At 44.5% G+C, this 24566-nt stretch overlaps 1 protein-coding gene across 1 annotated transcript in view; it reads right to left on the bottom strand.

Annotated features, from left to right (window-relative positions):
• Positions 1-24566, bottom strand: part of LOC107122822 (cytochrome P450 2D17-like) — a 24850-nt gene extending 284 nt beyond the window's left edge. The window contains exons 1-11 of the mRNA XM_015425996.1: positions 24396-24566; positions 23572-23578; positions 21535-21693; positions 19500-19579; positions 18356-18527; positions 13987-14139; positions 13471-13631; positions 8932-9105; positions 5937-6078; positions 1983-2170; positions 1086-1227 (exon numbers count right to left, since the gene is read on the bottom strand). Of these exons, the coding sequence (XP_015281482.1) occupies positions 1086-1227; positions 1983-2170; positions 5937-6078; positions 8932-9105; positions 13471-13631; positions 13987-14139; positions 18356-18527; positions 19500-19579; positions 21535-21693; positions 23572-23578; positions 24396-24566 (1549 nt within the window). The remainder of the gene's footprint in view (positions 1-1085; positions 1228-1982; positions 2171-5936; positions 6079-8931; positions 9106-13470; positions 13632-13986; positions 14140-18355; positions 18528-19499; positions 19580-21534; positions 21694-23571; positions 23579-24395) is intronic.

The raw sequence follows: 24566 nt of genomic DNA, 5'->3' as shown, positions 1-24566 counted from the left end.
ATACGTGACTTCCAGTACTCACACAGGGATGATTCTGACCATCATTTTTTGAGACCATGTCAGCTGCAAATTTCAATCAGCCCAAGTTGACTTCCAGCCTCTTTGAACATTGCCCAACCAGTCCCCTAATGTGTCACCATGTGCAGGCCAGTCTAGATTCATTTTGACATATCACCAGGAAGTTATATTTAGGGTGGTTCTTGGTAGTGTTCCAAAAGTTGGATTCAGTCCAGCCACATGACCTCACACCGAAATACTTCTCAGAATTGGCCCTTGAACTCTATGGACTAGATCTTTTGCAAGAAATGGGGATGGTGGAGGTGGATCTTTCCTTCCCCTTTTCCAGAAGCCTCAAATGACCATCCAAAAGGTGATACAAAGAGTTGAGAAGGGTCCATGCAGAATAAAGGCCATGAAAATCAGTTAAAATCCACTCTCCTGTGTCAATAGAGCTGCTGCTGCTGCCAGAAGAAAGAAGGCATAGTATCCTACTCCAGATTGACAAGGATGGGAGAAAACCAGTAACATTTATTTTTCAGATTTATACCCCGCCCTCCCTGCCAAAGCAGGCTCAGAGCGGCTTACACAGGTAAAGACATAGTAACAATCAATTGCCATAAAACATCTAAAACAATTAAAACCATATGATATTCATATTAAAGTGGTAGCAGTGTTATTTTGGTATCATATAGATGGCGTTACCACAAGAGTGCATTCAGTAGATTGTGTAAATATTCAGCTCACTGATCTGTCTCGAATATAATCGGCGGGCACAAGCTGTCAATAGCAAACCAGGAACCAGACTCTATAAATTTCTGTTGTTATTAATGAAGCTGAGATTTTGTTTTAAAGTGTCTACTTTTTCACAGCTACAAGCTCCTAATAAGGTTGCAAAGAAATGAGGGAAGTAGTTGGTGTAAATGCCTGCACAGTCAAGAATAGGTTCCATAATGCTTTCTCTTCACCACACAAATGACCATAAAAAGTTACTTGGGACATCCCATCTCTTATGAAAGATGAAGGAAAGGATAATAAAGTTTTTAGCATTCCCAATAGACTGCCACCATCTTCCCTCTTGGGTTTACCTGCAGAGAAAGGTAGGAAGGCCTCTCGCTTGACAAACTGTCCATTGGCATCTAGGAAGTGCTCAGGGTAAAACTGGTGTGGCTTCTCCCACATGGTTTCATCATTCAGCACCGAAGACAAGTGATTGAAGACTATGGTCTCCTAACAAGGCAGAAGAAACTACCAATATTACTAATTTTATGTGCTACTTCTCCTAATTTCAGATGGTACTTCTTTTCTGAATGTGTAGAATGTGAATGCTACCCAAATCCACTGGAGCGATTTTGCAGAGCTCACCTTTCACCTCAATTGGCAAATTTCACCTCATCTGCAATAGTGAAATTTTTAGCCCAAAGGTAAACAGTGTTGAAGAAAATAAAGTTTGTGATGGAGGCCCTGAAACCTGCAGATGAAGTACTGCAGCTACTTAAATTCATTCATCAGAAGGGTCTCTAGGGAGAAATGAATGAGAGTGCCCCCTGTGGTGTCTACCAGAGTGATCTCGAACCTTTCTATTACCTCTGAAGGAAAGGAATAGAGCATGATGGATGCCAGCTTGTGCATTGGCTTGACCCAAGCTGGGATTTCCATTGTTTTCACTGCACTGTTGAAAACATCTGGAAAGGGAATTGCTAACACCCTTTGGCAGTCAGCATGTTTGTGCTCTGTCAGCTCGTTCTTAGGGATCCTCTGTCAGTTCTAACACCTTGAGGATCTTAGCCAAGATCTTAGGAATAATTCCTCCTTTTCTATCCACCCATGTTATTTTGACAATATAGTCATGAAATTCAATTCTATTTGTGCTGGCGAAGAATTATTATCTTTCAGCTCTCTCAAAAGATCCCTTATGTGACCCAAAAGGTGGTGATTTGTCAACTCTGATCTATTTCTAAAAAGTATTTTTGAAGGGGTTGTACCTTAGGGATGACAAACTTGTCAATCTGAACTTCTTGGTGTGTTTTATAAGGAAATGCAATCGGTACAATATCAGCACACCGCTGGATTTCGTGGATCACAGCATTAGTATAAGGCAGGTTTGGCTGGTCCTCCATCATGGGTGGGTTATCCTTGCCAAGCACTTCCTCGATTTCTTTGTGGACTTGCTCTGGAAATATTAAATTATTTTTTAAAAATTGTTGATTTATCCCACCTTTCCTCCAAACAGTTCAGAATGGTGGATTCTCTAACTATAATGGCCATCACATGAATTACTGATGATCAGATTTCTCAATATTTTCTTCTACACTAAAAACAACACAATTACCAGGGAGGGACACATACATTTGGGGCCCAGGCTACTGTGACCCTGGGGATGGGGTGACCCTTCCTCTCCCCTACCCTTTTGCTAATGAAAATTGCCCTCCAGGATGGCTATTCACTGAGGCTGGGGGGGGAAATACAAGTATCACACTTTGTCCTGAAAACAGAAAACGCTATGATATCACTCAAATATCCTTTCCCTCTCTTCATCACCCTTTGCTTCTCATGCAACACATGGACCCTATCCTTCACCCCTACATGCACACTTAGTGCATGTCACTGCCACTTGCTGTGCATTGGTCATAGCAACACTGCTTAAAAGTTCTGAACCTTTCTATAAAGAAAGATGTAGATGAACGTGGAGAGCTGATGCTTCTTTGTTTGCTGTTAGCCCTGTGTCAGTTGGACTGAAGCAACATTTTCAGTGAACTCTCTGCTCCCTGAGGAACTTGAAACTCTAGCAAGGGATCACGTTTATGCTGTCCTTGGTGATGCCTCATCTCTGTATTGGTTGGGGAACATGATCTGTAAATGCCTCAACCAAAAGCTCGGTGGAAGAGCTCTGTCTTGCAGGCCCTGCGGAATTGTAATAAATCCCACAGAGCCCTGATCTCACTCAGGAGCTCATTCCACCAGGCAGGGGCCAGGGTCGAAAAAGCCAGGGACCACCAGAACATATTGATTGGTGGACCTTAGTGCTCTACGGGGCTCATATGGGGAGAAGCGGTCTCAAAGGTATGCTGGCTCCTGGCCATATAGGGCTTTGAAGGTAAGTACCAACACCTTGAAATGGATCCGGAATTCAATAGGCAGCCAGGGCAGGTCGCACAGCACCAGGCAGATGTGCGCCTGCACAGGCATCATCGTCAACACCCACATTGCTGCATTCTACACTAGCTGCAACGTCAGGAGCAGAGTCAAGGGAAGTCCCATGTAGAGAGAGTTACAATAATCCAGTCTAGAAGTGACCATTGCATGGATCCCTGTAGCTAAGTCTTGGGAGGTGCCTGATCTGCCTCAGATGGAAGAAGGCAGACTGGCAGTGGCAGTGACCTGGGCATCCATGGAAAGGGAAGCATCCAGGAACACTCCCAGGCTTCTTACCCCCAACGCTGGGACCAGTGAAGCCCCGTCGACTGGCGCCTAATCCCCTGTCCCAGTCCCCCACGACTCAGGAACAGACCTCCTTCTAAGATGGATTTAAACTTCAGTCAGCTCCGATGTAACCATCCAGCCATGGTCTGTAATGCCTCCTCTAGATCTCCTGGGGCCATATCCAGGTGGCCAGTCATCAGTAGATACTGGGTGTCATCTGCATACTGGTGACACCCCAGCCCACACCTCCAGATAATCTGGGCGAGGGGTCACATGTAGATATTGAATAGCATAGGGGAGAGAATTGCTCCCTGCAGCACCCCACATTCCAGTGGGTGTCACCAAGATAACTCTCACCCAAGCGCCACCCTCTGTCCCCGACCTTGCAGGAAGGAGGCCAGCCACTGCAAGGCAAGCCCCTGTATCCCAGCGTCGGTGAAGTGGTGGGTTAACACATCATGGTCAACCATGTTAAACACTGCTGACAGATCAAGAAGTATCAGCAGCACAAATCCACCTTGATCCAGGTGTTTCCAGAGGTCATCCACCAGGGCGACCAACACTGTCTCCATCGCGTAGCGGGGCAAAAACCAGACTGGAAGGGGTCCAGGATCGGAGCATCATCCAAGAACATCTGAAGCTGTGTTGCCACTGCCCTCTGTATTACCTTACCCAGAAATGGCAAGTTAGATACTGGGCGGTAGTTATTGAGGACCGTAGGATCCAAAGAAGAATTTTTTTTTTAAGGAGAGGGTGAACACCACCTCCTTCAGTCCCCCTGAGTAGGACCCTGTTAAAAGGGATAAGTTGATAATCTCCATCAGGGGGACCCGCACCTCATTGCCGCAAGCTTTAACCAGCCACAATGGGCAGGGATCTAGGAGGTATGTGATAGGCTTCACAGCCACCAGACTCTTGTAAACTTCATCCTGACAGATGACTGAAGTGGTTCAAGATTGGACCCGAAGACAGCCAATGGACTTCCAGTTCTTTTATTGTATCAAGTGTGGTCGGGAGGTCGTGGCAGAGTGACAAGACTTTGTCTGCAAAATGGCTTGCAAATGCCTCACAGCCAATCGCCAATTCCCTAGCATTTGGAATGCTCTGTGGCAAATTAGTCAGTGATCAAATAATTCTAAATAATTGGGCTGGGCGAGAGCCAGTAGGCGCAATGATGGTCTTTCAGGTCTGCGGGTGAGTATCACACCGTAGAGTTGTATGTCGATACAAGGTATATGATACACGGACGGAGCACCTACTAAGGGCTTCGTTCTGGCCACCATCTTTACATCTTAACCTCTGACAAAGGTTAACCTTTCTTAGGCCTCTGACTATCTAGTTGCCATCTCATGCTCATCAACATCTCAGCTACTTCCTCCTTGTCCAGCCTTGTCACATGGGCCTCAGGCATCCCTCCCGTCACCACCTTGACAATGGGGTCCTGAGCCTCTGTCGCCCCCTGAGGCTGCCCACCTCCTGTTATGGCTTGGTTGAGCTGAAAGGGGGAAGGATCCAAAGCGAAGGAGGAGGAATCACCTCAGTTGTGGGGATTAGCGAGAGGGTCCTCTCCCTCTTTTACATCACCCTCCCTCTTTGACCCTGGGGGTCCGGCTGGCTTCTCTCTCCCACTCTCTCTCTCGCCTCTTGTGCCCTGGACTTCCAGCCTCCTCCTTGGCTGCCTCCACCTTCCCTTTTATCCCCTTCCCCCTCCCAGCACCGCCTTCCCACTTGGCCATGCCCCTTCTCAAAGTCATTTCCCACTGCCCTGGCTTCTCCTCCGCAGCCTGGGCCCTGCTCGCACCCTCCTGCCACCTTGCCACACCTCCTGGTGGCTGCAGCGTGCACGAGGCCTGAGCTAGCAACTGTGAGACTTGGCGCCACTGGGTCTCAGTTCTGCCAGCAAAGGTCAGGGTGGGCTTGGTGCACAGCACTACCGCCTGTGCAAGCATCCGGCCCTCTCTGCAGACCCTGATGCCGGCCTTCCTCTTTGCCTGTTTGCCTCCGTTCACCGCTCCATCACTGAGCCGGGGTTCTTTGGGTGGCCAGGTAAGGGGCAGGGTGGTGGGCATCCTGACCATCATCTGAGGTCACACCAGGTGGTCTGGGGCCGTTCCTGGAATGGTGGGGGGTGGGTACTGAGCCCTTGCCCTTGCCTTCTCCAAGAGATCCCAGTTGGGACCGGGACACACCTTCGCTTCATTTGTAAAATAAAAAAATATGTAGTCCTGGGTTAACGTATAAGGAACACCTAGACCTTAACACTAAGAGTCATTGCTTAGAAAGAGGGCGAAATGGAATGAAAAGGAATGTGGGCATTACATGTTAGAAAACATGACACCACCCGAATTTTATGTTACAACTTTATGAAATCTGCCTTGAGGATCCTTTGGAATGGAAAGTGCAATAGAAATAAATTCATATCTAAGTATCGAACTAATTTCTAGAATATGGGAATGGCCTTGATAGTACAAAACCTGTGAGGAATCCCTCCCCCAGCTCAGATGCTCATCACTTACTCTGAACCTCAGGATGAAGGACCATTTTCAACAGCCCCCAGAGTTTGGTGGAAGTAGTAGTTCCCAGGCCAGCCACAAACATTTCAAGAATAATTTTAATAAGATTGTGTTCATTAAAACTGCTCTTTGGATTCCCTTTGGCCTGAAGGAAATAAAACATTGGCAATTTATATGTAACTATGCAACATTACGCGTTTTTTTTGTCAGCCAGCCCTGTGAATTAGCTATGATTGCACTTATCAGTAAGCTACATATGATACAAAGGTAAAAAATAAATGGTACACACTATCTCTAGCTAGAAGGTGGAACAGAAGGGAGCTAGCATGGTGTAATGGTTAGTGGTGTAGGGGTTAAGAGTGGCAGAATCTGATCCAGCCCCGTAGCCAGAATTGTTTCGCTGGTGGGGCAAATTGGAGGCAAATTGGAGCTGCTGGGAAGGGTGGACTTACTAGCTGCTCCCATGTCCCCCCCACAGCTCAGGCTCCCATCAAAGGGGAGGCAGAGGGGCAACAGCTGTGCAGCCTCACCAGGTCTTGTTGCTTCTGCAGTGGGCTTCTCAAACTTTGAGAAGCTGGCTGTGGAAGCAAGAAGACCAAGCGAGGCCATGCAGAGGCTGCACCTCTCCCTCCCCTCCTGCTCAGTTGGGGTCACCACAAAGCCTCGTTGGGTCTTCCTGCTTCTGCAGCAGGCTTGTCAAAGTTTGAGAAGCTGGGTGCAGAAGCAGGAAGACGCGGTGAGGCTGCCCCTCTCCCTCCCCTCCTGCTTGGCTGCAGCCAGAAGCAGGAAGACCTGGCAAGGCTTTGCGGCAACCATGGCAAAGCAGGAGGGGAGAGAGAGGCATGGCTTCCATGTGGCTTTAATAAGGCTGCCCCCTCTCCCTCCCTTCCTGCTACCTCCCTCCCCTCCTGTGGGGCCCGGGCATATTTGTGGGAGGCATCGCCCTTGTGTACCCCCCATAGCCATGGGCCTGCTCTGATCTCGAGAACCAGGTTTGATTTCCCACTCCTCCACAGAAAGCCTGCTGGGTGATGTGACGATTTCGGACGGTCCCGGGAGATTCTCCCAAGGAAACGCCAAATCTCCAGGTTTTGAGTGGGGGCTGGGGTTTCCCGGACCCCATTGAGCCCTCCCGGAGGGAGACTCATTGCAGGGAGCTTGATCCAGGGGCTGTCGTGTGTGGCGGCATGCGAGTAGACCCCAGATCTCTCAGATGCGAGAGCCTGCGAGAGAGCACTCAATGGCAGCCGTTGAGTGCCAAGTTGTGATCAACCAATCTCAAAGAGTCTTTCCTTCCTGTTTAAAGAAGAAATAAAACTGTTCTACAGCACTGTGAGTACCCGCGCTGCCCAATATTGACTTTCTATGGAAGAACTGATGTCCCTTTAAACTTTAAAGCTAAGAGCTATAATGAAAAGGAAAGTATAAATAGAAATAGAAATTAGTATACATACATATATAAAGTAATAGAATAAGTGCAAAAAAATTACTGTTGTGTAAAAAGAGAAACCTGGTATTTTTGGCACTGTGTGACAGAGTGTTGGACTAGATGGGCCATTGACCTGATCCGACATTGGCTTCTCTTATGTTCTTAAGCATAACTAATGGAATGTACTCCTGCTCAATGTTAGTGTGTGTGTGTGTGTGTGTGTGTTGATGTTGGTGTTATGTTTTGAAAAATAGTAAAACTATTTATATAAAAGAAAAAGGAAGCCTGCTGGGTGACTTTAGGCCAGTCACAGTTCTCTCAGAACTCTCTCAGGCCCCCCTACCTCACACGGTGACTGTTGTGCGGAGAGGAGGGGAATGTGATTATGAGCTAGTTGGAGATTCCTTAGGGTAGAGAAAAGCAGGGTATAAAAACCAACTCTTCTTCTTCTAGAATTAGATGGGAAACTACATAGTCTTCACCTCCATAACTTCAAATAGAACTTGCCTTGTAGTCTGAAATCATTGTGCACTTTATTTCCCTACCCCAACAACCAGGCATCAGCTATTAGCCAGTGGCTGGGAAGGACTCAACATCCTGAGGGCCATGAGGCACCACAGCCAAGAGATCTTTGCGTGCACAAAGCGATGAATTACCCTTTACTGCTATTTTGTGCATTGCGTATGCCCGTGCACACACATGATTCAAAAGACACTACTACAATTAGTGGTTTTGCCAAGAAGGATGGGAAGCTTTCTCCTCTGTTCACTGGAAATGATGAGTGGATTTTCTTTCCTGATGTCTTTAGTATTGATACAGGCCAAAAAAAGGGTTGCCAGTTCCCATCATCACATGGGCAGAGGATGACGGGGGGGGAGAGCGTTCCAGGAGTGAGCGGGAACATCATGCAATGGGCTGACATCACTCAGAAGTGATGTGGGTGAGTTAGTAATGTTGATGTCAATGCTTTAGTTTTGGGGCAAAACTCTATGGTAAAATTGCCCTCAAACCATAGAGTTTTGCCCAGAAACCAGAGCCTCACCCCCCCCCCTCAACATCACTAATGCACCTAGGTCACTTCTGGGTGATGTCAGTGTGTTGTGTACAACATTGCTGTTGGAGGGGAATTTCCTCCTGCTGGCCACCGGCAGGCAGGAACCCATGAAAGCAGAGAATCCCTGCCCCCACCTGGGGAATGGTAACCCTAGCCAATATAAGGATAACCAAGCCATGCTGAAACTTTTGGGCCTTTCCCTGGCATGTGGAAGGCCATTGCAAAGTCTAGACCTGTTTGACTTTGAACCTGCCATAGCCTCTGAGAATTCGTGTAAGCCCCCTTGAGAATCTGGCCTAAATTCTGAACCCCACCTCTATCCTGATTTCAACTTGGGACGAGAGCTGGTGAAAGCCTAACATATAGGAAATCATATCCTTGTAAGAAACTGTAGCCACTGGGCCCTGCAGAATTTTGGCTTAGTGCTGGTGGTAGAAACTCTTCTGTCATAAATTAGCTGAGATTCAGTTTATACAGAATAAGGCCAAGGGATTTAGCTACATATTTCTTCTTACCTTTTCCATCTCCTCCAGAAATGTGTCGATCAAATCTCTTGCATATGTAGGATCCCTGGTTTCCTTATGTTTTGTCACAATTTCACTTAGTATGGCACTAATATCATTATAAATTTCCTTAATTTTTTGGTGAGGCCCAGGAATATATGAGAGCCAGGTTCCTGATCCCATTATCTGTTATATCAGCAACCAAGAAGAAAGATGCTTGGTAAAGGTAGAACACATTCAGCTAAAAGTGGAACTGGACTGTTGTAGGATGTTCCCAGCTAGATACCTTTCCACACATTAGTGGGGAGGGCCCTTTCCCCCAGCTTTAGCCCTATTCCTCTCCCACTTCTTTCACATCTGTGGACTGGAGGTATTAATATTTTGGTTTAGAAAAAGCTTTTAATTAGAGCAGCCTCCTTCATTCCAAACTCACTATACTCCAAATTACCGTAACCCATCATGAAAGATACGTTAATGTACTTGTAACTAGCAATATGTTTAAAGATTAAATAACCAAGATGAAAGAGGAGCGCCTTTATTTCCTTTGTCTTAAAACTGCTGCCAACTCTTTATAGTCCCTATTAATGTTTGTACAAGTGAAAAAAACTGAGGCAGGAAGCAAGCAAGTTACCTTGCTCATCCCACAGAAGCCAGTGGTAAACTTTCCCACTGATTTAAATAGTTTCAGATTAGACTCACATTTCTTTTGAGGGAGAAGAACTTCATTCTTGGTCATGTCCATGCTAGGCCTCCTCAACTTGTGGCATTGTGGCATACTAGGCATTGTGCTGGTCTGGCACATATTTGGAACAACCTATTTTTTAACTGAAGGTTAATTGTAGGGATGATAGCAAAATTCTGTTACAGTTGACTTTGTTTTCAAACCTTCGTCCCTCACCCTTCAGCTGCTCATTGGACCAAAGTATGACCTATGAAGCAGTTAATGAATAGACCTTTTGGACTCCACCTTCTAGTGTCCATGGAGATCAGAAACAAAGGGAATTTTAAAAAGAATTCTGAAGTATTATTCTATTTAGTGGAGAACACTGTAATGACAAGTTGAAGCATCACTGGTTCTACTATCGGTAGCCTCTTTTATAGCCTGAAGCTCGAAAGGATCAGTAACCATTTCTGTCTATACTGAAAGCTAAAGAAGATTATACTAGCCAATTAGATTTCCAGATACTGCCAATTATCCCTCATTTCTGTTCATTCTATAATAAACATTCCATCTGCTATATCACAGAAACTATCCAATCTGTACTTTATCCTATAAAAATAGATAAACAATTTTATTATATGATTTAGATTTTCCAGGTTGTATATCCTTGGTCTTGGCATTGTGGGGCCTGATGTTTCACCAGTAGCTGTGACTGGCATCCTCAGAGGTATAACAAAGAAAGATGGAGTATTCTCTGTGTCAAGGTGAGAAGAAATATGGTAGGTTGTATTTATGTTTATGAATTTCAATGGCTTTCCTGTGTAATCTGCCATGGTAATTGGATGTGTTGTCCAACCTTTCAGTGTCTTGGAACAGAATACTGTGTCCTGTTTGAGTTAGGCTATGTTCAGCCACTGCTGATTTTTCAGGATGGCCAAGTCTGCAGTGTCTTTCATGTTCTTTTATTCTTGTCTGAATGCTACGCTGTGAGGTCCAAATATAAACCTCCTCAGGAAACAGCCTGGGGAACTCCTACAACATAATGAGCACTCCATCTTTTGATGTTATACCTCTGAGGATGCCAGTCACATCTACTGGTGAAACATCAGGTCCTACAATGCCAAGACTATGGCCATACAACCCGGAAAATCTACAACAGCTAATGAACTCTGGCCGTGAAAGCCTTCAACAACATATTAATTTTATTATACCTAGACAGTGGTGTTCTGTGTACAGGTGCTAGAGCAAAGAAATTCTCAGCACCTCACAGATACACTGACATGATTTTTTAAAAAACTGGCTGTTGTACCTGTCCAAGGGAAGTGATGAGACTACCCCTCCATTAATTTTTTAAGAAGAACAAATTAACCATTCTTCACCCAATTTGGAAGACTGTGGTTATATATATATAATTTTGAAAATTTTAAAATGGGAAAGAATTGTTAAATTTTAAAAGATATTAGTATATAAATGAATGTATGAATAAATAACTAAAAATCTTAGTGAATATTAGGAATAAGGCTTGTTGTGGAAATAAATACAACGAGCTCTAGAAAGAGGCTTTGGGAGAGTGCCCCAGCCTTGGGTTCTCAGCATCAATTTGCTGTGGCGACCTCAGCAGGGTATAATAACACAGAGTCCACCATTTTCTCCAGGAAAACTGATCTCTGCCATCTGAAGAGCAGTTGTAATTCTGAGTGATCTCCATCCCTCCACTGGAGATTGGCAACAATGGTTCCACAGGAGAAAATGGCTGGTTTGGAGGGTAGAGTCTATGGCATTGTACCTGTCTGAGGACCCATCCCTCCTCAAACCCCACCCTCTCCACGCTCCACCCCTCAAAACTCCAGGAATTTCCCAACCTGGAGTTGGCAACCCTATCTCCTTCCCAGCCAACCACCAACCTACCTTTATCTGCCCCTCTGACTTCAGCTTCCCATCTCCTCCCCCTCCCTCCTGGAGAGCAGTTGTAATTCTGAGTGATCTTCAGCTCTTATCTGGAGATTGGCAAGAATGGTTCCATAGGAGGGAATGGCTGGTTTGGAGGGTGTAGTCTATGGCATTGTACCTGTCTGAGGTCCCACCACTCCTGAAACCTCACCCTCTCCAGCCCTCAAATCTCCAGGAATTTCCCACCTGGAGTTGGCAACCCCATCTCCTTCCCAGCTAATCATCAACCTATCTTTATTTCCTCCTCACTCTTCAGCTTTCCACACCCCCACCCTCACCTGCAGTCTCTACCATGCTCTGAAGCCCTGACTGCTACATCACATTGGCTGTCATAGGGGGGCCATCTCAGCAGAGCATAAGGACACAGAGCCCACCATTTTCTCCAGGGGAACTGATCTCTGCCATCTGGAGAGCAGTTGTAATTCTGGGTGATCTTCAGCCCTCACCTGGAGATGGGCAGCAATGGTTCCCCAGGAGAAAAAGTAGTTTTTCTCTGCAATGGAAACCAAGGCAGCTTACATCATTCTCCTCTCCCCCTTTTGACTTGTACATCAACCCTGTGAGGTAGGTTAGGCTGAAAGTATGTGACTGGCCCAATATCACCAACTCAGCAAGAATCTGGGTCTAGCAGTCCCTGTTCTGAAGCACTGACTGCTACGCCCAGGGTAGCCAGCCTCCAGGTGGAGCCTGAAGATCGGCAGGTATCACAACTGAACTCCAGACAACAGCTCTCTCCCCCCTGGAGAAAATAAGTGCTTTGGAAGGTGGCCTCTTTGGCATTCTGTTCAGTTGAGGCCTCTCCCCTAGTCAGGATTGGCCCCAATGAGTTTTCTCCCAAAGGCCAAAATAGGTGTGGAAAGGGCCTTTACTGACAGAACCAAGCTTGGCTGCCTAGCAACAGGCACTGAGGGGAAAGAAGGGTTGCCAGCTCTGAGTAGGGAAATACCTGGAGATTTGGGGGGCAGATCCTATGGAGGGCAGTGTTGGGGGGGCAGAAGGACTCAGCAGGGTATAATGCCATAGGGTCTACCCTCCAAAGCAGCCATTTTCTCCAGGGAAACTGATCTCTGTCATCTGGTATCATCTGATATCACAACTGAACTGCAGGCAACAGATCTCTTCCCCCTCCCCAGAGAAAATAACTGCTTTAGCGGGTGCTCTATGGCATTCTATTCAGCTGAGGCCTCTCCCCTCCCCAAACCCTAGTCAGGACTGGCCACAAAGGTTGGAAAGGGTTTCCTTCCTTTGTTTTCTTTACTGACGAAAGCAAGCTTGGTTGCCTACCAACAGTCACTGAGGGAAAAGCCAAGAAGGAGATGTGTCTTCGTCGGGAGACACAGCCGTTTGCCACTGCTTCTGACAGAGAACATTGGCTGAAGGGGGAGTGGGCAGGGAAGAGGGGCCGACCCAGCACCCTGCCAATGGCACACGAGTACTCTTGAGTGGCAGTTGATGGGCCAACGGCTGATGGAGCACATTGCACAGCCAATGGGAGAGCTGGAAATGGCCAACATGGGTAGGACTCAGAGAATGTAGCCAGTGAATAGGGACAGCTTCTGAGTGACACATCATGGAGCCAAATGATTCAGGGGCATGTGGAATGTTCAGAAAGTGCGACCCCACTACTCAATTATAAATAAGGAAAGATGATACCTACAAAATGAATGGCGTTTGTGTTCCTTTTGTGGAACAGAGCATTTCACATGTTTTGGAATGGATATCAACTCTGGTTGTTGCTTTCCTCCCCAGGAATGCAACATTTCTCTTCAATAAAATCTTTTGCCTTAACTGTCTCAATAAGGACTTTTAACAGAGATCAAAGGGATGCTCTCGGCAACATGAAGAAGCTTGGCTCTATGTAGGCTATTCCTTTCCCAACTTCTATGTTTGGCCTTCTAGCATCAGTCTCCCTTTTTTTCTTTATTGATGTGTGAAGGTACCTGTGGCAAGCTTGCGGTAATTATCTTCATTATCTCCTTAGTAAAATGTATTAGTTTCAGGAATGTTACATCATTGTAGTCGAAGTGGTCACCAAACGTTAGGGTACAAATAATCTTGCCAATGGCGTTGTTCAGAAGAGTTTCTGGGTCAAAGGCTGCACCTGTAGGACACAATAATGAAATGTTTAGACATTATTCATCCTACACATCTGGCGTGAGGGGAATCCATGTGGACTGGGGTTCTTTGTGAATAATGCTGCAAAGTGTGTGGGTTTGATTGCATAGGCCTGTTTCAGGGCACTGGAATCTCCTTTTAGAGTTGCATAGTTCACATACATCTGCTAACTACAGCTCATTGCTGTAAAAAAGGCAACTCCCACCTCCCTGAAGCTGTGTTTGACAGACCACGCTCCTTTAACCTCCACTTGCAACAGCTTGATAAGTAATATGCCCCAGCAGTCCAGAGTTTGAAAAGAAGAGTTGTTTTTCTCTACCCCGGAGGAGTCTCAAATGCACCTTCTTGTGATTTGAACTCGGAACACAACTTCTTTGCTTCTTCGGATATCCTTTTTTCAAGTGTTTTCTTCCTCATCCCAATGACTTTCAGGGTGGAAACACAGAATCTCCTCTGCTCCTTCCAGCCATTGCTCTTCCTTGCCATTAATATTCCTGAAGGATATGAAAAGGATTCGTGTCAATTCAGTTTGTTTTCTATGGCAAGAAAATACTCAAAAGTCAAGTATGTTTGTTTTTATTAATTGTTTCATTCTGGTTGGTGATATTTCACAAGGATGGAATGGGCTAGTGTCGCTTGAACTTACTGGCTTATCTCCCGGAGCATATGGCACAGGCCCGTAGCCTGCGTGGGGCCCTTGGGGCCCGCCCCCGTGGGTTTTGCAGGCCCCCTCCCCCGATCCTCTGCTCCCCCTCCCCCAGCCCCCTCCCCCCTCCTCGGGGACAGACCAGGCTGAACCTGAGCCTGGCCGGAGGCACTAATGTCCACTCTGCAACCTGCCGGCTTCGGCCGCCCGACCTGGGTGCAACAAAACTGCCAGCCGTGGGGAAGCCAGCCAGGGAAGGTAGCACAGGGCGGCAGCGGAGTCTGGCGTTCCCGCAACCGAACCGGGTGAGGCGCGCTCCAGCAGGGAGGGCGATGGGAGCGCGTCGCCAATGGGGGGCGGGAGGGGTTGGTGTGAACTTTCCTCGCTTGCAAACTTCGCGGGGTCTTCAGGCAGAGGCGGAAGGGGGACTGTTAGGAGACCGTCTTCCCCCTCCGCCACAATGATGAAGAAGAGGGTTCGCTGGTGCTGCTGCTCCTGCTGCGGTGGGGCGGGGGCCAGAGGACGCGCAGCGGTGGCAGCGGCTTTAATTGTCCCCCATTGATTGGAGAGATGGCGCGTTAATGTCTTCCCCTCGCCTGGGGGTTGGCGGCGTGTGGGAGTGCGGGTTGCGGCAAGGAAAAAAGTTCTGCGGGGGGAGACTTCCTTTTGCTCTTCTCTCCACTGCTTGATCACAAGGGAGGAGGACGAGAACCCTGAAGCCGTGCAGCCAGACAAGCTCAGCGGCGTCACTGTCGCCCGAGCAAGGCGCTGCTGGCGCTCCGTGGGAACTGCGGCCGGGGGGGAGTGCCCTCGACTCAAGGCGCGGGGTTTGCGGGGCAAGACCAAGCGGTTTCCATCGCCTGCCTCTGTGGAGCGACCCTGGTGGGGCTTGGCGGCCTCCCCCCACCCCAAAGACTGGGGGGCGACCCTGCTCACCTTCCGAGATCTGGCTCGCCTGGGCCATCCAAGTCCGGGCTCCGTAGAAACAGACCAGGCTGAACCCAGTGGGAACCACACCACACCCCTCACCACCACCCAAATTGCCTTGTGGATCGCAGCCACGGCTCAGAAAAGGCTGCTGGAGCATGACAGGTGGAGGGCTGCGGGGGGGGAGAGCTACCTGCGCTGCAGGCGAGTCCAACCTCCCAGCTGACCACCTGCTGCCCGGTCGCCTCCTCCTCCTCCCCGCCCCCCCGTAGGTCCAGCACCGCCTCGTTTACCGCGCAGCAGCCTCCCTCCCTCCCAGCCCGGCGCGCTCTGCCACCACCCCTATGGTGGCCCTGCCTGGCCTCTCCCCGGCCGGCAAGTCCCGTTGCAGCCCAGGTGAAGGAAGAGCCTGGCTTATGCGCAGGGGGGGATAACCGAGGGTCTGTGCCATCGCCTCTGCCGGGCTGCACCCTCCTCCTCCAGCTGGCGCTGGACTCCTTCCCTCCCGGCCTTTGGATTTCCGCCACCTCCTCAGCCCGGACTCGGTTGCTTTCTTGTGCCCCCTCCAGTCCGGCTGGCCTTCTGCAGAGGTGAGGGCTAATTCCTGTGGACTGTGAGCCGGAGACTAAAAAAAAACCTGTGAACTAGCTCACAGTAACTCAGCTTAGAGGGAACACTTCTTCCTGACCCCAAAGTGGCCATCAGCATTTCCCTGGGTGTGTGAGAGAGGGCGACGACGGGAACAAAGCACGGATGCAGCCCTCCCTTCTCCTGAACTGGTGGGCCCCCTGAGCAAAAAGTTGTTAGCTACGGGCCTGATATGGCAGCTGCAGTTTTAGACCAATCCATGTCAAGTCTCCACTGCAGTTCCTAGTCATGCTACTGCCATGCCAATCACACAATCATTGACAGCCAGCCTGGTGAATGACCTTATGTCTAACTTTGCAGATCTCACTCTCTCAACTCCATTAAAATGATTATTAACACACCACTCTGCATATTTCTGTGTTCGTCATTTGTGGCCTGAAAGATTAAAAGGATAAACCCGAGTAAAGAATCCTTCCTGATCAGCTGCATGCATTTCCTCATTGCTGGCATCTAAATGTCTGCTATTTGCAAACTTTCTTACTGCCCTAATCCACCAGTTTGTCCGCTCTTCCTCCAGGGAGATCAGGGTGGCATCATTCTGTAGTTCATTGTGCAGACCATCAGAGGCAGCCGTTTTTATCCTGGGCCAGTCTTGGTAACTGTGGTCAAATGGCTAGGGAGCTGAACCCCAACAAGACGGAGGTGATGCTGGTTGCAAACGCTGAGGTTTTGCTGGGCATTGTCACTCCCCAACCTAGTTTTGATGGGGTTCAGCTGCTCTTGTTGAATTCATTGTGGAGTTTGGAAAGGTCATACTGGATTGTGCAAAATCAGGTAAACACAGTGGTAGAAGGTGACTTTTCCCATCTTTATGTAGTATAGAAGTTGGCTTCCTATCTTAATTCAACTTTGACATGGTCACATTTACTTGGAGATTAGATTCTTGTAACATGACATAGAATTACCCTTGAAGACAATTTCACAACTTCAATTGATTCAAAATATGGTTTGTAAAATCAAGGTTAAGACATAATGTACACCTGAATTACAAAGCACTGCAGGGGAAGGGCCAGCATCTGTTTGCATGCAGAAGGTCCCCAGTTCAATCCCGGCATCTTCAGGTAAAGAATCTCGTAGTCACTGATGTGAAAGACCCGTGCCTGAGACCTCGGAGAGTTGCTGCCAGTGTGAGTAAGACTCTACTGGCTGTGATGGACCAAGGGCCTGATTCAGTAGAAGAGAGAGTCATGTGTGCTCCTGTATGTTCCTTTTCAATAGTAACTGCACATAATGAAACAACCTGGCAGCTGAGGTGGTATTTAGGAGGAGCATAGAATTCCTTTTATCCACAATGAATATGATCATAGGAGAGAACAGAGTACTTATAATATTTAAATATTATGTTCTATAAAGTCTGTTTTTTCTCTCTGTGGTGTCATAGATGTAGGACTGCATGACGATACTGCTAGAATGAGGTCCCCAACCTTTTAAACCTGTCAGCAAGTTTGACATTTTGGGGTAGGGTGTCAGGCAGCATTACAAAATGGCTGCCGCATGAGACAGAGCAAAGCAAACATACATACACAAGAGCAAGGGGGATGGACACACACAGAGGACATTGAAAGGGAGATAACATATACCTGCACACACAGAGGAAGATGACCAAAGGGGAAAGAGAGAATAAAACACACACAAATAAGAAGAGAATGACCAGGAAAGGATAAAAATACATACACATAAAAGCAGTCCAAGGTTAGGAGCAGGGAGTATTAAATTGCAATGTGTTATTGTCTGTGGCATCTCTCTCTTGTCTCTCTCTGGAATTTTTCTGGGTACAGCATAAGGAACTCAATCTCCTCCCCTAAGTTGGTTCAGGGAGTAAATTGGAGAAATGTTGGACATGGTTTTGTTGCCCCCTGTGGGCTGCTGTGGACAGAGTGAGAGAAATGCCAAGATGGGGAGTACAGTGTATCCAGGCACCACTGCTGCCTCACGCTTCCTTCTCCCCCTGCCAGTTAGCTAATCTACCATTTCCATTGCTCTGTTGTCCCCTGACTCCCCACTGCACTGATCCATGGGTCCTGTTTATGGGATCCTGAATGCTTCTCTAGTGAGTGGTGGGAAAGATCCAGGTAAAAACCCTTTCATTGTATGAAGGCAGCAAGTCTCTGATCTTGCCTTCACTATGGTCTTCCTGTTTTTCTGAAGGACTAGGCAGATTCCTGGATCAATGCTCTCTCTAAGCTGTGGAGTCTTGTGAGCAAAAATTCTACTTTGTGAGGTACTGGCATTAAAGTTGTGAGGGAGCGATTTGGCTACTGCATAAATTAGTTTGCTCTGGAGCCATTCTTCCTGAACTACGACAAAAATGTGTGAGCCAGTGGCTAAAAAACTCTGAGCTAGCTCACACTAACTCAGCTTAGAGGGAACACTGACCTGGACAAGTGTCTGCAAGTGCCATGTTCTAGTACATGGCACCCACAGACACTTCCATAGACACCTGTGGTAGAATATACAGTCTATACCACCACTGCATGAGCAATACTTGCCTTCACAATTTCTTGAATAACCTGCTAGACTCAACAGTGGGATGTATGGTCGGTCAGCAAATTCATCCTTTTTCTCTGTCAGTGCCTCCTTAACTGCCTTGAACCCATTCAATATGACTAAAGTGTGCCATCCAGCCTGGAATGACATGACTGCTCCATACCTCTTTGCCAACTGTGATAAAGAAATAAAGAACAAGAAAACAAGGAAATATTTTGCTGTCCTGAGGAGAGTGAAAAAGACCCCTTGCAATAGCCCCAGGCAAATCCCAAACCATGGCTTCAGGAAGCTGAAGAGTTTCACAGGATATAGAAGTGCTTGAACACTCACTGTTTGGCGAACAGGGAGCCAATTTTCTGTGGACCAGTTAGCTGTGTGTGAATAGTTTGAGCTGGTTTGCTGGGTTACTTTTCAAGCATTCAAAAATATACAGCACCACAGCTCAATCACTAGTGTTTCACACACATACATTCTAGGATAGCCCAATGGCAGCCCTACGCCAGTTGTCTTCACATGCCTTCAGCAATCAATGGTATAAAGAACCATTGAACAAATCACTCAAACAGCCAGTGAATATAAGTTATGACCTAACCCAACCATCCATGACCCCCTGTGACCTCACAGCACAATTACAAGTGTCCCAGGAAAAAAACAGAAATGAAACGCCACCAGATGTTTGGCCATGGGGTAATCTTTGCTATCAAATTAGGTACGTTCATCAGGAAGTCTGTGGTATCTCTAATCTCTACAATTAAACTGTAGCCTCCCCCCTCAACCATACTTGCACCTTTCAGACATACCGACGTTCTCAGGGGTTTCACTTTTCTTGTGCTACCATCCAGTATGAGCCCTCCAAAGTTGGTCTGGCTGGTACTTACATGCTGGGCAACAGTATGCGGATTCCTGAGATCAAACTGTAGCAAGTTCCCAAGGAAAGGCAGCGGGGTAGGTCCTGGTGGAGAGTGACTGCTTCTCTTCCTGCACATCACATAATCAAGCAGCAGAGCCAGCAGTAGGAGAGAGATTAGCAATGGTGTCATGTTGTTCCAGCAGGATGAGGCCTGGGCCCCCAGCCATGAGATGGAAGCTGGGATCGCAGCCGTTGGCGTCTCCATCTTCCCTCCACTTGGTCACTTCCAGACTAACTCTTGCTGCTGCAAAGCTCAGGTGTACCAGGTTCTTCTGCTCATGCAAATTCTCCTTCTTCCTCTTCTTAGAATCAGATCCTTAAAAGAATGTGATCCAGTATTTATGTGTCTACAGTAATCCGTGTACTTTTTCATGATAATTAAGAAGTTACACAAGGGCTGGTTCAATTAAAAGCTCTTAGTCAAAGTACACGTGTAGTAGCGATCTGTGACCTCTTTTCTAAAGCATTAAGGGGATGTTGCAGGAAAATAAGGATGGCATGGCTTGGCTCCAGCTCTCTCCAGAACCCTCTGTGCCCATTGATAGAGGAGTGTTGGTAGACACTGCTAGATTACAGGAAATGATGATAAAGGCCTTAGAGAAGACTTTTTTGTGTAAATTTATTTTCAGTTTTCACAAAAGCATATTCATTTAAAGCTTATACATTTCATAACATAAAATTCATATTTCTTATTAAACATCAAATATCTTTAACTAGCATATTTTAAGTTCTGTTTTATCTTCTTCATCTTCAGCCAGTCATAAAGTATTTCCCATCTGTCCCAAAAAAGTTTCTCTGGTTTACTTTGTATTGCTATATTTAATTTGTCAATTTCTGCTACTTCTAGAATCTTATGAGTTCTTTTATAGAGGGTGTGGTTTTTGATTTCCACCGCTTTGCTATAAGAATTCTGGCTGCTGTTAATATATATACGATTATATGTATATGGTCTTTTATTGTATCCGGTATCATATTAAGCAAGTATGTTTCTGGTGTTAAAGGAATATTAATTTTCAATAGATCTAAAAATATTTTATTTTTTTTTTCAAAAAAATCTGAATTTTGCCACATCTCCACCATATGTGGAGGAATGAGCCGATATTTCTTCTACAACTCCAGCACGTGTTTGATGCTTTCGGGAAGCATTTTGCAATTTTTACAGGGGTCCAATGCCACCTATAAAACATTTTATATATGTTTTCCTTGTATGGAGTCGCTCTCATATATTTTAATGCTTTCCATGTTTTTGACCATTGATCTATTTCTATTATGTGCCCAATCTCCTTTATCCAGGCTACCATTGACGTTTTTATAGTCTCTTCTTGTAAAGAGTCCTCTAGCAATTTATTATAAAATTTCTGAATAAATTTGTCGCTTGAAGACAGCCAAATTTTATCAATTTCATTTAGACTAGTATAAAATCATGTTTTTTAATCTTCTTTGTATCTTGATTTTAATACATTTTTCCCACCAGCATAGTTTTATGTTTTGTTTTAATAACATCTCAACTGATTTTAACTCAGTTTTTTTAATTTAATAAATTACCATAAATTTCTTTAGTTTTCCCTGTTATTAATGATGGTTTGGCAAATGCCTCTATCGGAGATATCTACATTGGTATTTTATTGTAGTTTTTATCTTTTAATAGATTCCAAACTTGAATAAGGGAGCTTCTAATTATATGTGTATGGAAATTAGAATGGATTTTATCTTTCCCGTACCATAAGTACGCGTGCCATCCCATTAAAAACTGGATCCCTCTAAAGCTAATGTTCTCGTGTCTTCTAATATTACCCATTCCCTAATCCCTATCATAGAAGCTGCAAAGTAATATAGTTGCCAATTAGGCAAGGCAAAGCCACCTTTCTTTTTATTTTCCTGAAGGTCTTTAATTTTTATCCTCGGTTTTTTAGATTGCCATAAAAATTTACCTACAGTTTTCTCCAAATCCTTGAAATACTGATTTTTTTAATTATTGGTAAGTTTTGGGCAAGAAAGAGGAATCTTGGCAGAATGTTCGCTATTCTGCCCAGTAAGGATAGATGCACTTTATCCCAACGGTTTAAATCTCCCTTTATTTCTTTTAGGAGTTGTAAGTAATTATTTTCAAATAATGTCGCTGGTTTATTAGTAATCCATATTCCTAGGTCCTTAGCCTTCTGAACTACTTCCATTTTTGAGATTTCTTTTACTTTTTGTGTTACTTTTTGTGAACAATTTTGACTATAATTTTAGTTTTTTGAAAATTGATTCTAAATCCAGCTAGATTACCAAATTCCTGAATATCTTCTATTAAGTAGGCTAGAGAGTATTCTGGTTCTTCTACTATAAAGATCAAATCGTCTGCAAAAGCTTGCAGTTTAAACACTTCGCCCTTTACTCTCAGTCCTTTTATCATATCATTATTTCTTATCCTATCGGCTAGCGATTCTATAGTAAATATAAACAGTAAAGAGGATAGAGGACATCCTTGTCTGGTGCTCTTCTGTATTTGAATACTTTGAGTGGGTTCTCCATTAACTAAATTTTTGGCATTTTGGGTATTATATATGGCTTTTATCATTGTGAAAAAGTTATTCCCGCATTCCCAAGTTGAAAACTTTTGTAACATATATGCCCAGTTAATATTATCAAAAGCCTTCTCTGCGTCTAGAAGTATTAGCCTCATCGGTTTTCCCGGGTGCAATTCATAATATTCTAATGCGTTAATTATAGTTCTGATATTATTTTGTATTCATCTCTTTGGTAAAAATCCCGACTGATCTTTATGTATTATATGAATTAATACCCTTTTCAATCTGTTAGCCAGGATTTTTGCAAATAGTTTATAGTCTGTATTTAATAAAGAGATTGGTCTATAATTCGTTATTTCCTCTTTGTTAGAGTTCGGTTTATGTATCAATGATATGATAGCCTCATTCCATGAGGTAGGGAGTTTACTTGAATTAGGAATGTTTTGTAGTAGATCTTTGAATGGCTCTAGTATCTGGTCTTCAAAAATTTGATAAAATTCTGTAGGGATGCCATCTGGTCCCGGGGATTTTCTTTTCCCCCCCATTTTGAATTGCTTCTATTATTTCACAAGATGTTACCGGGTAATCTAATGTAGCTATTTGTTCTTTGTTAAATTTTCCCTTTTCCCATTTTTTTTTATAATCCTGTAGCTGTTTATTTATTATTTCTGGTTTCTGGTACAAGCTTTTATAAAAGTTCTTTACTATTTCTTTAAGGTCTCTTTGCGAGGATTTTCCCTCCCCTCTCTCATTTTTTAGTGTCTTAATTATTCTTTTCTCTCTGTCTTTTTTCAGCTTATATGCTAGCCATCTCGTGGGCTTGTTAGCATTTTCAAAGTAATACAATTTTCATTTCTATTTTTTTGCTACCTCTTGTGTCATAAGTAAATTAAGTTGGTGTTGCGATTTATTTAATTTAGATATTTTATTATCTGTAGTGTTATTAGTATTTTTAATTTTATTCTCTTCTTCTTGTATTTTTCCTCTTAACATATCATATTTTCTATTTTCTTGTTTCTTCCTCCATGCTCCTCGGTTAATCCACCAACCCCTTATAAATGCCTTAAAGGCATCCCAGATTATTTCTATAGGAGTTTCCAATTGAGTATTGTCCCTAAAAAAATCTTTTATTACTTTTTTGGGTATTTTTATTATCACTTTACCCTTTAGGATATCCATATTCATTGTCCATCTTGACTTTCTGCTTATAGCTTTTAGTGTTAACATGACAGGATTGTGATCTGCAAAAGTACTAGATAATATTTCTGTCTCTTCTATAATTTTGATGAGAGAGGTCGATAACCATGCTATGTCAATCCTCAACCAAGTGTTATGGCAAACAGAAAAAAAGTATATTCTTTTTAATCAATTTTTTTTGTTCTCCATATATCTATCAAGGAAAATACTTCCACTAATTGAAGAAAGGTTTTTGGTAATGTATTGATTTTTAATTTTTTGATTTATGGGATTTTCTGTCTATTTTTTGATCAAAGGCTGAGTTATAGTTTCCTATTACAAAAATATCTTCAAAAGGCATTTTAACTAGGTTTTCTTGTAAATGTTTTTTTAAAATTGCCTGGTTTTGATTGGATGCATATATGTTGACTATTAAGATCCTTTTTTCTTGTCTTAAATTGATACCGCTATTCCTCTTCCGTCTTCCAAACTTTTTAAATATATATATATATTATTTTTATTTTCAACACAAGACATGACAAACATACAAAAAAGATGCACATCAAAGACCATCACCACCCTCCCCATCCCCACATCACCACCCTCCCTAATAACATACCTCCACACTAAATCCACACACCATACACAACACAGCAACACAGCAGAACTGCTCCATCAATCTCTTCACTTTTTGTCTATCCATTCGTATACTGGTGACCATACATTCTCAAATAATGTACTGGTATTCCCGTTAACTTTTTGTGTTAAATTATCCATCTCTGCTACGTCTATTATTTTGTTTATCAATTGCCCTTTGGTAGGTACCTGCTCATTCTTCCACTCCTTCACAAGTGTTATTCTGGCTGCTGTTAGTAAATGTAAAATCAGATATTTTTCCTTTTTTCCCCATACATCAGGAAAGATGTTCAGTGCTCTGATCAGATGTTGTTTGAAATATGAATGTGTTTCATCTTTTTCATCCCATACAATAGCATGCCAACCAACCATCAGATCATGTCCCTCTAAACTTAACACTCTCCTATTTTTCAAAATAAGCCACTCTCTCAGCCAAGCTAGAACTGCTGCTTGATAATAAATTTTCCAATTGGGTATCGCCAATCCCCCATCTTGATTTTCCCCCTGTAAGATCTTTAATCTGATCCTTGGTTTTTTCTTTTGCCATATGAATTCTCTCACCAACTTATCCAACCTTTGAAAATACTTATCATTTCTAATCACGGGAATCGTTTGAAATAAAAAAAGCACCCTTGGCAGTATAGACATTTTGATTGTTGCTACCCGGCCCAACATCGAAAGTTGTAAAGCAGCCCATTTATCTAAATCTTTTTTGATACTATCCAATAATGGTTCATAGTTATCTTTAATTAAGGTACTGATTCTATTTGTTATCTGTATCCCCAGGTATATTGTTTTTTTTACTACCTTAAATTTTGACAGTTCCTCTATGTTTCGGATAGCAGTTTCAGTGCAGTTCTTAGCTATCACCTTTGTTTTCCCCTTATTGATTTTGAAGCCCGCTAACAGTCCAAATGCTTCTATCGTGGTCATTAAGGATATTATAGATTCTGTTGGATCCAACAGCACTATTGCCAT

Source organism: Gekko japonicus, unplaced genomic scaffold (assembly GCF_001447785.1).
Source record: "Gekko japonicus isolate JY-2015 unplaced genomic scaffold, Gekko_japonicus_V1.1 scaffold660, whole genome shotgun sequence".
In the NCBI taxonomy this organism is placed as follows: Eukaryota; Metazoa; Chordata; class Lepidosauria; order Squamata; family Gekkonidae; genus Gekko; species Gekko japonicus.
Note: the sequence above shows the minus strand (reverse complement) of the source record. Positions and strands in the feature narration are given on the sequence as shown.